Genomic DNA, 13,909 nt, shown 5'->3' with positions numbered 1-13,909 from the left:
AACCCACTTGTGCCTAGATTTAGCGCTTGCTTGCACGAAAATACCAAAACTTCATGGACATGCCAATTGACTTTGCATTTATGACTTAGTCTCAGCCTCACATGAAACACCTACAGTCCGTTCTCTAACCGTCTGATGCTCATAGCACACAAAACTGGAAAACGCAGTGTAAATCTGATTGGCAGGTTCAACAGAACTTCTGTAAGTAGATGCACACAGGACATTTTATCAGTCCGCCTGGAAGCCGAGTTGTGTTCACAAGATTCCGCGTTAATAGAACAATCGCATTTGAGGATGAAATAATCACAAAATTTGCCGAAGTTTGCCAGGTTTGTGACATCAAATCATATTCAGAGTTTCGTTAGAGGCATTTCGCAGAAATTGAAGCAGATATCCATGAGCAGAGCTGGATTTCCTGCTTTGTTTACTTGGTTATGTCTGTGAAATTTTCTATAATGAGGTTTTCTGTGCTGTACTTAGACTCCCTGCACATTTCTGCTATTCTCCCATGTGTTTTCTGTGCAGTCGCTCGTGGAGACTTGCATGCCATTTATATAAATTATTCCCCCCCCCCCCACCAATGTCATTCTTTTATTATGGTATGATTCATCTCTGATAACCCCACAAAACTGAATGTGATTTGTCGCCTAACATGTCAGTAAGATGGCTTTTCTTGTCTAAATGGGCAGTTCTTGGCCAATTGAAGCTGCTATAGAGCCTAGACCTATGCTGTAGTCACAGGTCTGGCTACACAAGACAATTTATGACTTATGAATGGATAGCGCTGCAGTTAGCACTAGCGCTCTTAAAATAGAGCCCTTAGTAGCTGAAAACTTTTGCTTTTGTGTGATGCTCTATTTGTGCCAATAGCTGTCAGTATTAAGTCCAAGACCACAAAAAATTAATGAGCGCACCTTTAAATCTCAAGATTATCTGAGAACTGTTTTGTGCTCATCGTAATGGCAATAATATTATTCAAAATTTGGGAATGTAATTTTTGGAAATCCAATGTTGAGGGGTTAATGCTCAAACACATCAGCTAACATGTTAAATCTAAATTCAATTTCTGGCCTTGTTTTTACCTTTATGGAGTCCACCAGATCCTGAACCAGGAACAGCCTGCGAAGCTCCTTCATGGTAGTGTTGACATACAGCTGAGTTTTATCCACATACTTACTGATCTGATCTGCTGACAGAGTGATCTCTACCTCCAGATATGCCCTGAAAGATAGAGAAGTCATCTGTGAATACAAAATGAATCCTCATTACTCATAGACACTGTTTGTCTTACTAACTTAATCAAATTTTTCAGTAGCATGACAGTTTTTCCACTACCAAGCTACATTTCCCCACCGAGTAGCAGTGTGGCATGACAAAACATTACATCAATGTTCATCAATATATTTAATGTCGTTTAGCTACTTTTTTTGTAGCTTGTAGTGTGTAAAATGTTCTTTTTTTTAATGTTTTCAAAAGAGTAGCTTGACTGTAGTCCTTTAAATAATTAAAATTAGCTACAGGAAACTACAGTTTCAAAAGTGCCTTCCCCAACACTGTTTACATCTCAAATGTAGAATCAATTTTCACACAAATGGAGGGTTTGACTAACTTGAAAGGATGTCCCTCGTCGGTTTTCTGCACTGCCTGCAGGACTGATTTGTAGACTCGGAAGCTGATGGTGGCAGAGAGGACAGCCAGAGCGAGATACGCTACCACGCTCACCACACTGAACTGGGTTAAAGAGAACAGCAGCAGCAACATGCTGCCGAACACCAGTCCAGACTGCTTCAGATCCCGCCAGTGTAACAGATCTACCACTGAAGGGGACAGAGAGCAAAAGAATGTATAAAAAAGGTTAAACAATTACACTAACATTTCAGCACATGCCTGGTTCGTCAACATCCACGCAACCAGTCACATTTACAGTATCATTTCCACACAAACACGCATGCTAACAGGTTGTAAGCCTCTCTTCACTTGGTTTATTTTAACTCAGGAATGCTGCTTTGTAAAACAATAGGTACAAACCACTTACATAGACATCTCAAATTATAGGCAGCATTAAACATACTGCTGTTTAGTGATTGTGTCATGCAGATAGCTATCTAGTTACATAATATAAGTATAATCATCCATTATTAGTAGTATCATTGCTTCTAATGGCTATTAATATTACATTAAGAATACCCCATGTGCATGTAAAACTTATTTCAAGGAGGAACAGTCTAACCTTGGGACTATCTACACACCTGGCTATCTCTCAGCACCTGCCATCAAATTATCTAAACCTAACCATCTGTGTGTGTGCGCACACTGTACTGGGTCATTTATTGGTGTTGGGAAAGACAATACTACCAGCCTCATGATCAGAAGTGTTGTCACATAATGGCTGGTGCACACACACATTCACTGAGCCATGAGCCCTCAGTATACCAAATGCATACATTTTTTTAAATTTTGCCGTGAGAAGGTTTTAGCCCATTGTGATAAAAGGACCTACTCATTCTGAGACTGCAGATTTAGTTTAACATACAGTGGAATGTTTCTTGGTATTCTGGCACTGGTAAGGACTAAGGGGTGAAGCTGCCTATGTGCACCTAGTTGTGACAGTGGTGTAAGGTAAGACAAAATAGAATTCAATTGAATCTTTATTTAATTGTCACGACTTGGGTGATGGAATTTGTTTCCATGACATCGCCATAGAATTTCACCTTCTTAAGTTGCAAGGACAATTCCCTGAAGTGTGTTGCTCAAGGGCAGAATGGTGTCAACTCAAGGCCTCTTGCTGGGTTAAAACCTTCAACCTTTATGGTTACGAGCCCAGATCAAGGCTAAATCCCACCAGACGAACATCTTACAAACCTCAAAATAACACAAAGCAGGGCCCTGGTCTCTCGCTCGACAAAAAACTGATAAATCAAAACGTTGCTCTAAGACAAACTTCATAGACCTAACCTAAAACTGAAACTCTCCAAAGATCCCGGAAACTAAATTAAACATTATGACATCCTTACGCTTCCCAAGACATTTGCTGAGTTTACCCACAGAAGAATCAAAAGCTGTATGGATTCACAAATGCCATCATCCTTCCAAGAAAAGCTAACACATTTACTATCCCTCGATTCAATAAGAATGCATACTTTTGTAACTCATCACTGAGTGTGTTTGCAAGCAATACACAGATAACTACCAAAAGTCAAATATATTCAAAAATCAGACAATGCAAGAATTTTTTTTTTTTACATGAGACATAAAATCATCTTGTTATAATTTGCTTTTGACTTCAAAATGTAGACATTGGATAAGTCAGTAAAGGTGTTTACATATACAAAGTGAAATCAAAGTAACAGACATAAATCTACGTGTGCTGATCAGTTTATCCTTAAACCGTTTACGACCATACCCTGATAAAGGAAAACTGTTTAAAGCATTTACATGACCTTACACATTGCTGGATTTTTAAACATAGCCTGATCATGCATGCATGCTCATTGTCTGGAATAAAGGTCCTTTTCAATTACAATATTTTTATACCAAACATTTTATTTGACTTATTTACTTCAAAAGACAGAAAATTATAGGTAGAAGAGGGGGAGCAAGCCTGTTTAACCCCATAAGCACCACAGCTCCATATGTCTGAGCATGTGTGCAAACCACTAGGTCACAGCTCTAACAATACCAAATAGGTTTAATGCAAGTGTGTGAGATGGTGGACAGGTTTCATGCAGGTATTTAAGACAGTACAGGTGTGCGAGATAGTAGAAGTCTTGCTGCTCTGTCTGTTGGAGAGGAAACATGTTCAACAGCTTTGGCCAATTAACACATAGATGACACAAGTAGAATTGTTCACTTGTTGCCATGAGAACCAACAGATTCCGAAATCTGAATCATCTCTTTAGTCTCTGCAGCAACCGAGAACTTATTGCAGCTGTTTTTATTTTACACCTGAATCTTAAAACCTTCAGTTGCTGCTTTGGAAAAACTGTTACGCACGCTCTCGCTAAAGCTGGTCTGCCACACTCTGGTGTGTGCATGACATCTGTAGTCCCCTGTGTGATTCTCCCATTGGTCCTACGGGGCTAAATTTAGCCTGGCAGAGCTTAGAGGAGGGCAGAAATATCTGCCATTTTTATCTGGGATTTTTGCTTGTAACCAAATCCAGGATGAAGACAGCAGCAAGTACAGACTGATCAGCTCTTTCAAAATGACATACACAATCAATTATTCATAATTCTGATGGAGTCAATAATAAACCCACAGAAAAAGCAGCAAAAACCCTTAACTTTAACAAAAACATAAAATAAAACCTTCTGTGGTGATAAACTCGCCTGATCTGATAAATCCTACAGTCTGAACTCATAAGGGTCCCTTTAAACACAAGACTAAAAAAAACAGCAGCATTCACACACCTTCTCACATACAACTGTAATATTGCTTCATTAGATTAATAAGTCTGAAGTATAGACATTAGACTGTAGTACAGTATTTCTGTTTAAGGTTGCTCACAAATAGACTCTACAGAACATAGAACTGACACAGAACTAATCAGAAACAGTGACATCTGAAATGAACACCATCATTACAAGAGATCTCTGATTTTTTATGCTAAAACACCAATAATAACAGAGGAGAGAGAGATACTGACCTGAACCACCCATGACTGCAAACAGCAAGAAAAAGAGAGAGAGAGACAGTGAGTGGGAACACACAAAAGGAGAGTGAGTGAAAGGGAGAGAGAGAATAAGAGGGAGGGGGACCGGCTCATACTACCATTGGCAATCAGGGACACACACACAAAGGCTTAAGCATACCAGGTGAAAAATGGCCTAGACCGAAGCAAACACGCAAAAACACAATCCTTTCATATGTCCTATGTGACGAGTGTGTGTGTCTGAGAGAAGAACGAAAGGGGCAGCAGCAGTTGCTATAGATACAGTGTTCCAGTTTCCCTTACACACATTGCTTAGGGGCCAGCTTAAAATAAGAAGGGGGGGGGGGGTGTAATTGCAATAGTGATTAAATGTCAAAGCGTAATAATAGCATCAGAGATCCACATTCAGCATGGCAGCCATGCCAACATTATACCCAGCCTTTCACTTCCTGAGTGAAAGGTAATGGCCATGGGGAAGGCCCAAGCCAAGGGGTCAAGTTTTGTCTAGTTAGCATGGTCATTATCTAGCCCCTGCTGGTAGATGCTGTAACTTCACCATCTGGGACCAAAAAGAATCTCCACTGACAGGCATTCAAAAGCAGCCATGTATTCTAACAAAATATTTCATAATATTGTTGTAAATGTTTTGCCAGTGCACATTTTTGGAGCATTCTTTTTTCCCTGTCACAGATCAGGATAGTTGCTAATGAAGGGCTTAGGACTGGGCGCGTTATTGTGCCAAGCAACTGCCATTGAGATGAATGGGAATGCTAACGGATAGCTTTCTCCAAGTATTATTGACCTTCTTTATTGGGACAGTAAGCCAATTTCAGTCAAAAGGGTTTACAAAAAATGTTGTATTAAAGATTACATACAACATGTTTTGTTAAAACAACAGTATTTGAGAAACTGATGGCATAGTCGTCACTCTCAATGTAGCCACATCAGTGTTGTTGCTGTCACATTATTGTGCCAGTTTAAGTTTTAATTAGGGGTGATTATGGCTTATTGGTTTATGATCTGGGCTGCTGATATAAAAATCTCAAAAATAGGTGACCCAGGCAGTGACTGGAGAGTTACTGAGATTACAATCCTGGTGCTCTAATATTTTGCTTCTAAGACCCCAGATTGCTCCAGAGAGAGCTGGCCCTGCAATTATTGCACTGTAAATCACTTTTAAAAGGAAGAATGATTATATATATATATATATATATATATATATATATATATATATATATATATATATACACACATACAGGTGTGCTCAAAAGTTTGCATACCCTTGGAGAATTGGTAATATATGTACCATTTTTAAAGAAAACATGAGTGAGCAGGCAAAACACATTTCTTTTATTTCTTACGGGATTCATATTCAGCTGTAGGTTATAACAGAATGCCACAATCAAAAAATGAAATGACCCCTGTTCAAAAGTCTGCATTCCCTTAGTTCTTAATACTGTGTATTGCCCCCTTTAGCATCAATGACAGTGTGCAGTCTTTTGTAATAGTTGTCTATGACAAAGTCTTTGGTCGTCTTGCATGAACCGTACATTTGAGATCTCCCCAGAGTGGCTCGATGATATTAAGGGCAGGAGACTGTGATGGCCACTACAGAACCTTCAACTTTTTCTGCTGTAACCACTGGAGGGTCAACTTGGCCTTGTGCTTAGGGTCATTGTCATGCTGGAAAGTCCAAGAGCGTCCCATGCGCAGCTTTTGTGTAGAAGAATGCAAATTGTCTGCCAGTATTTTCTGATAACATGCTGCATTCAACTTGCCATCAATTTTCACAAGATTCCCCATGCCTTTAGAGCTCACACCCCCTAAAACATCAGTGAGCCACCACCATGCTTCACAGTGGGGATGGTATTCTTTTCACTAAAGGCCTTGTTGACCCCTCTCCAAACATAGTGCTTATGGTTGTGACCATAAAGCTCTATTTTGGTTTTGTCACTCCAAATTACAGTGTGCCAGAAGCTGTGAGGCGTGTCAAGGTGTTGTCGGGCATATTGTAACCGGCTTTTTTGTGGCATTGGCGCAGTAAAGGCTTCTTTCTGGCAACTCGACCATGTAGCTCATTTTTGTCCAAGTATCATCGTATTGTGCTCCTTGAAAACCACACCGTCTTTTTCCAGAGCAGCCTGTATTTCTCCTGAGTTTACCTGTGGGTTTTTCTTTGTATCCCGAACAATTCTTCTGGCAGTTGTGGCTGAAATCTTTCTTGGTCTACCTGACCTTGGCTTGGTATCAAGAGATCCAGAGCTAACAAACTCATTGACTATTTATACACAGACACTAATTGCAATTTAAAAAGCCACAGGTGTGGGAAATTAACCTTTAATTGCCATTTAAACCTGTGTGTGCCACCTTGTATGTCTGTAACAAGGCCAAACATTCAAGGGTATGTAAACTTTTGATCAGGGCCATTTGGGTGATTTCTGTTATCATTATGATTTAAAAAGGAGCCAAACAACTATGTGATGATAAATGGCTTCATATGATCACTATTCTTAAATAAAAGACAGTTTTTTTTTTGCATGATCAGTCATATTTTCAAAATCAATGCTAAAATTTTACAATTTCTGCCAGGGTATGTAAACTTTTGAGCACAACTGTATGTCAATCTGTTATTTCAGTTTTTTCTTTTGTGAAAAAATAAATAAAGCATTTTAGCATAAGGCTGCATCATAACAAAATGTGAAAAAAATGAAGGGGTCTGAATACTTTCTGAATGCACTATATATAGTCTGTATTTCTCCAATAGAAAATTGACATTTAAATGAAACATAAATGAAAACTCAATGACTACGTTTACATGGACACCAGAAAGTGGTGTTCCCGTTTACATGCAATGTATAAGCAGGATACTCTTTACCCCCGTATACATGCAGCTCTGTCAGAAAGCAGCTTTCTCCACAGCAACGTAATTAATCTGCGACGTATCCGAGGAAGATTTTACTTTTTTTTCTCCATTGTTTTGCTTTATTTCCAGATATTCCAGAGTTGTTGCTGTATTTGTTTCCTTAACTTTCTATCGCGAGCTGCAGCAGAATTGTGCTGCAAGAGTGGGGTTTCCCTCTTACTTCAAACTTCGGGATTCCCCCCATATATGAGTGCATTTACGTGAATGTGAGGGACAGCCGATATTCCATTAATTGGCTGAATCAGTCCACTCTCTCCTCTCCACCAACAGTTGATGTGTGAGCGCACTGGCGCACTATGGCTGCCGTCATATCATCCAGGTGGATGCTGCACACTGGTGGTGGTTGAGGAGAGTCCCCTGTTCACTGTGTAAAGCACTTTGAATGTAGTATCAGAAAAGCACTACATAAAATGCAACATTCCTTCATTCATATTTTACATTGTTTTGTATAAATGGGAGTAGATTATAGTGTATGTGCTTTTCCCACTGTACTCCCAGAAATCTTGAATTCTTTCCACTGTTTTGACTTGTTGTTGCTCCATCCTATGACCGACTTATCCGATCTGTTCACACACATGCACACTCCTCAAAAAACCTGTAAGAATGGCGCTTATGCGTTTACATGGCCACATAAGCTGCGTTCTCATGGAAAAACCTGGGTGTGTTAAACAGATTTCTCTTAATCCCTTCAGTGGCATAAGGAAAACAGCGTTCTCGTTTATATGTCGTTTCAGAACGCCGCTTTCTGCAAAAACCCTGGAATAAACCATTTTCTTAAGTGCACATAAACATGATCATTATGTCTCCTAAGCTATGAAACAGCAACCTATAAGAAACACAATTATTCTCTGGTTAAACATCAGGAAGAATAACCTGTCCTGGCTTTTGGAACATGGAAGTACAAGAGATCCTATGATTCTTCTATATGTTAATTAGCCAATTAGTAGAGTTATTTAGCTATGGCTTCTTTTATATTTTTATATTAGACCATATAAACACCTCTGACTTCCAAGTCACAACACTGACAGTTTGACTGAGCAGAGTCCCTACAGACCCTGATGCTATCTGACAGTTTAAGAGAATAGTATGTGTATTTGTATCTCAATACAGGCAAATCTGTATGGGTGTGTTAAAATGAGACATTGACTTTAGGACTGTGAGTGGTTTTAAAAATGCAGCATTGAATATTTCATGTACTTATGTGTTGGTTTGTGCATGTCTGTGTGTGCACGAGAAAGCACACAAAGTGAGACACAGAGACCCCAGAGGGGGTCTAGATTTTAATATGAATCATCAGAAAAACAAAAATTATTTCACAATGATGTTATACTGTCCTGCAGGGAAATAAAGATTTCAGCAAATACACTATATTGCCAAAAGTATTCGCTCATCTGCCTTTAGACGCATATGAACTTAAGTGACATCCCATTCTTAATCCATAGGGTTCAATATGATGTCGGCCCACCCTTTGCAGCTATAACAGCTTCAACTCTTCTGGGAAGGCTTTCCACAAGGTTTAGGAGTGTGTTTATGGGAATGTTTGACCATTCTTCCAGAAGCGCATTTGTTAGGTCAGACACTGATGTTGGACGAGAAGGCCTGGCTCGCAGTCTTCGCTCTAATTCATCCCAAAGGTGCTCTATCGGGTTGAGGTCAGGACTCTGTGCAGGCCAGTCAAGTTCTTCCACACCAAACTCGCTCATCCATGTCTTTATGGACCTTGCTTTGTGCACTGGTGCGCAGTCATGTTGGAACAGGAAGGGACCATCCCCAAACTGTTCCCACAAAGTTGGGAGCATGGAATTGTCCAAAATCTCTTGGTATGCAGAAGCATTCAGAGTTCCTTTCACTGGAACTAAGGGGCCAAGCCCAGCTCCTGAAAAACAACCCCACACCATAATCCCCCCTCCACCAAACTTCACAGTTGGCACAATACAGTCAGACAAGTACTGTTCTCCTGGCAACCGCCAAACCCAGACTCGTCCATCAGGTTGCCAGATGGAGAAGTGCGATTTGTCACTCCAGAGAACGTGTCTCCACTGCTCTAGAGTCCAGTGGCAGTGTGCTTTACACCACTGCATCCGACGCTTTGCATTGCACTTGGTGATGTATGGCTTGGATGCAGCTGCTCGGCCATGGAAACCCATTCCATGAAGCTCTCTACGCACTGTTCTTGAGCTAATCTGAAGGCCACATGAACTTTGGAGGTCTGTAGCGATTGACTGCAGAAAGTTGGCGACCTCTGCGCACTATGTGCCTCAGCATCCGCTGACCCCGCTCTGTCATTTTACGTGGCCTACCACTTCGTGGCTGAGTTGCTGTCATTCCCAATCACTTCCACTTTGTTATAATACCACTGACAGTTGACTGTGGAATATATAGTAGCGAGGAAATTTCACGACTGGACTTGTTGCACAGGTGGCATCCTATCACAGTACCACGCTGGAATTCACTGAGCTCCTGAGAGCGGCCCATTCTTTCACAAATGTTTGTAGAAGCAGTCTGCATGCCTAGGTGCTTCATTTTATACACCTGTGGCCATGGAAGTGATTGGAACACCTGAATTCAATTATTTGGATGGGTGAGCGAATACTTTTGGCAATATAGTGTATGTCAGAATAGAAAGAAACAGAGTGAGAGAAAAGAACAGGCAAAAAAAAAAAAAAAAAAAACATTCCCATATTGGTCTGAATTTCATCATCAGATTTCATAATGATACGCCAATGTGTTAGTTTCACTTAAAATTTTGGCCTATATCTTTTGAACTGTAAGTCCTAGAAACAAAATGATTTTCCATTTGATTCTTTGGGTCATGCCCCAAAAGGAAATATTGCATCCTTTTTCAGCTCCACCCACTCGATTTTCCGCCATTTCAAATTTCCGAAAAAAAAAAAATAATAATTCCGAACTCCTCCTAGACCGTATGTCCGATTTGCTTGAAATTTTGCACGTGAGATCTAGAGACACTCATGACAAAACATTATGAGATTTATTATGATAGACCCAACCATTCTTGTATAACGCTTCAACGAATTTGTAAACATGACAAAATGGACGTGAGGCTGTATCTTCGCAAAGTGTTAGTGTAATGACACGAAACATGGTATATGTCATCACAGATTTTGGTGTGGGCTTGGTTGTCTTGTGCTAGTAGCCAATCACCCAGATCACCTTAGCAGCAACACTCTAGAAACCATTTATAACACCATAGCAAATTCTGAGAATCCTGTCACACAATTATTGTGGAGTTTTGCATTGGCAAAATCAGTAAATCTAGTTACAGACATCAGTTTCAGATGTAAAAACAACCATACACATGAATACTCTTGCTTTACAATTTCAAAATGCAAATTCTTAGACAACGCAGTTCCAATAGATAGAAAGTACTGCGTTTCTGCACTCTCTCCCAACCCTCTTATTTGGGTGGACATTTCAAATGTGCCTGTAATTCATTCTAAAGGAACAGCCTAGTAAACTAATCCTCTCTGTTCCTCATCCCTTTATTGAAAATATCCTTTTTGTCCTTCTGTCTCTCCTCCTCTTCCTTCCTCTCACTCTCTCCTAGGTATCATGGATGCCTGTTGAAGACAATGATGTAATCAGGATGGGTGTGACCTGGTTGCTATAGCAACAGCCTCATCCAGCGCTGCTGCATCTGGAATTCAACATAAAAACAGCCTGAACTCTGTGCCATGACAACCAGAACCTATGTACCGAAACAGCAGGCTTTCCATATCAGCATTACTCCGTAACAGACAGACCACCTGCCAATCCCCCATCCCAAAACAGCTCCCTCCCTTCTCTCTTTGTCCCACCAGGGCACAGACAGAGGGAATGACGCTATTCATGCAATTCTTCATGCAATTTGCAAAACCAGCATCTGATAACAGGGCCGTAACCACCACAGACATAAAAGGGGCACGTCCCCCATAAAATTCAGATTAGTGCTCGATCAAATAGGAATTTTCCCCCCCAATGTTTAATATATGGTTACATCCTTGCTTGATAATAACACAAACAGTAATCTAATATTTACACACAATCACACATATATACAGCAAGAAAATCTACAATACACCGTCGAAAAATTAATACCTTAAAGGGATAGTTCACCCAAAAATATAAATACTCACCAAACCAGTATGACTTTCTTTCTTCTCTGAAAAACAAAAGTTAGGCAAAATTTTAGCTTTAGTAAACATTCATTTTCATTTAATCTTTTTTTCCATACAATAAAAGTAAACAGTGACTGAGGTTGTTTGCCAAACATTTCCTTTTGTGTTTCCACGGAAGAAAGAAAGTCATACAGGTTTGGAACAACATGAGTACGGAAGTATTAAATGACAAAATGTTCCTTTTTGGGTGAATTATCCCTTTAACATCCACTATTACACACACACACACACACACACACACACACACACACACACACACACACACACACACACACACACACACACGGAGTCTGTACCCAGCCCTCTCCAGCAGCTCCAGGTACATTCTTTCTTCCCTTTATCCATGTTTTCCCCTCCTCTGTCGTTTCTCTTGCTGCTTTCACGCTTCCCTTTTCCCTTTTGCTGATTTTATGTCTTCCCGAGACCCTCTACCTGACACGTCCAAACGGCATGAATGGCCAGAAGAAAGAGACAGAGCGGAGGAGAGACTACTAATGCTTCTAAATCACACAGACAGAGGGATGGAACGAGAGAAAGAAGAGGTACTGGTGGATAACAAAGTAAACACTGCAGCCTCCACCGCAGAGATCGGATTGTACCATATGCGATGCCTGGGGCGTGATGGGGGGAATCAGATCAAAAAGGCCCCACCCTGTTCTCCCTCCCCCCACAAACCTGATACATAAACATAAGCACTTGTCATGTGACCTCAGTGACATTAAGGATAGCGTTATTATTGTCTCAATAAAAGGGTGGAGTCTATTACAGTATGTCAGCATAATTCTTTTTGGATGCTTCACAATTTCTGTGTGAACCTTAGATGGAACTGTGGGCAATGTAGTTCTGCAATGTAGTTCTGAATTTTGGAACAGAATGGTTCTGATGCAAACTAGAACAAATATATACCCTGTCTGTTATTTAAATGGCAATAAATGAAGCAGTGAATGTATAATTGTTTCAGCAGATTTACTGTTCATCTGTACGTGTGAGTCAATTTGGTATTCATTGATTTTATTCTTTGCTTATTTTCATCATCATCCTTTTCTGTTTCCTGTAGCATCTTCCCTCAAAGGGCTCGCCACGGTAACAGCTTAAGCTCCCTGCCTCCCGCGTTACTATGGCAACAGGCTGATCTGTGCTGTGATCCAGATTTATAATGAACTGGCAGAATTGCAGTCGGTGAAATGCTTTAATATTACGACATTAAAAACACAAACTCCAGCCTTTTACATAAAGATCTGATGTCTTTATCATTGGAGAGATTGTGAGGATATGTTCTAATGAAGAATTTCAATTAAAAATCCCAGAGCTTTGTTACATAACATGCAGACTTTATCACCCTCTGCAGGCTATCTAAAGAAGAGCCGCTAAAAAGGCGTTGACCTCTTTTTCCAGCATTCTAGAACCTTCAGTTGCACTCACCAGACAATGCATGGTATATATGCTATATATGTGTATAAATGCAATGCACAACATCAAATATACATCAATCTGCAATACAATATCTATACCTTCTGTTAATTTATCTGTAGTTGCCTGGATGCAAAAAATGTAGGGTACATACCAAACAACTGAATTTATAGAAAATCTCAACTGCTTTTCCTTCATACAAATTGTACACACAGAAACACTTCATGATGCTTGTAGCAACATCTTTTTGCATGCACAACCCCCCTTTAACAAGTGGATTATATAAATATACTGTTTACAACAAGCTAAAAAGTTTACTCAAGCCTTTGAAAACCACTTGATCCAAAATACAGTTCATTTCTTTCTGGTCTAACACACCACTTATGTTTATTCCTCCCACCTCAGTCCATTGTCACAATTTCAACAGTTTCATACCAAATGGTTTTCAGGTTTACAGAAACACTGTGTGCTTAAAAAAGTGGACTCTGTAATTAACAGGTTAGAATTCTCTCTCACTTTTGCCGTCAGTGTTCAAATAAAGGATCGCAATTTCATTAATCAATCTTCAGAAAATACATTTTGGATTATTACATAAGCAACTGCAGTTCATTTAATTGTAAATGCCCTTTAAATGTGAAACTTTAACTTAACTCTGAAAATTTTTAAATAGCAATGGACTATACCACCATTTGAAAGAACTTAATTGTGCTTTTCTGGTAGCTTTTTGTTATTTTGAAGTTATGCAATAAA

General features: G+C 39.8%; 1 protein-coding gene across 4 annotated transcripts in view; it reads right to left on the bottom strand.

The window, feature by feature from the left end:
• Nucleotides 1-13,909, bottom strand: part of LOC127412234 (reticulon-1-A-like) — a 35,087-nt gene that overhangs the window by 5,808 nt on the left and 15,370 nt on the right. For 2 of the 4 annotated variants that reach the window (XM_051648447.1, XM_051648451.1), the window contains 2 exons: nucleotides 1,610-1,817; nucleotides 1,083-1,221 (listed from right to left, as the gene is read on the bottom strand). In XM_051648447.1, coding sequence (XP_051504407.1) covers nucleotides 1,083-1,221; nucleotides 1,610-1,817 — 347 coding nt within the window. Of the gene's footprint in view, nucleotides 1-1,082; nucleotides 1,222-1,609; nucleotides 1,818-4,645; nucleotides 4,661-12,045; nucleotides 12,354-13,909 lie in introns of those variants that run through there. The other 2 variants (XM_051648449.1, XM_051648450.1) reach the window with 2 other exon arrangements.

Source organism: Myxocyprinus asiaticus, chromosome 21 (genome assembly GCF_019703515.2).
Source record: "Myxocyprinus asiaticus isolate MX2 ecotype Aquarium Trade chromosome 21, UBuf_Myxa_2, whole genome shotgun sequence".
NCBI classification, from domain to species: Eukaryota; Metazoa; Chordata; class Actinopteri; order Cypriniformes; family Catostomidae; genus Myxocyprinus; species Myxocyprinus asiaticus.
Note: the sequence above shows the minus strand (reverse complement) of the source record. Positions and strands in the feature narration are given on the sequence as shown.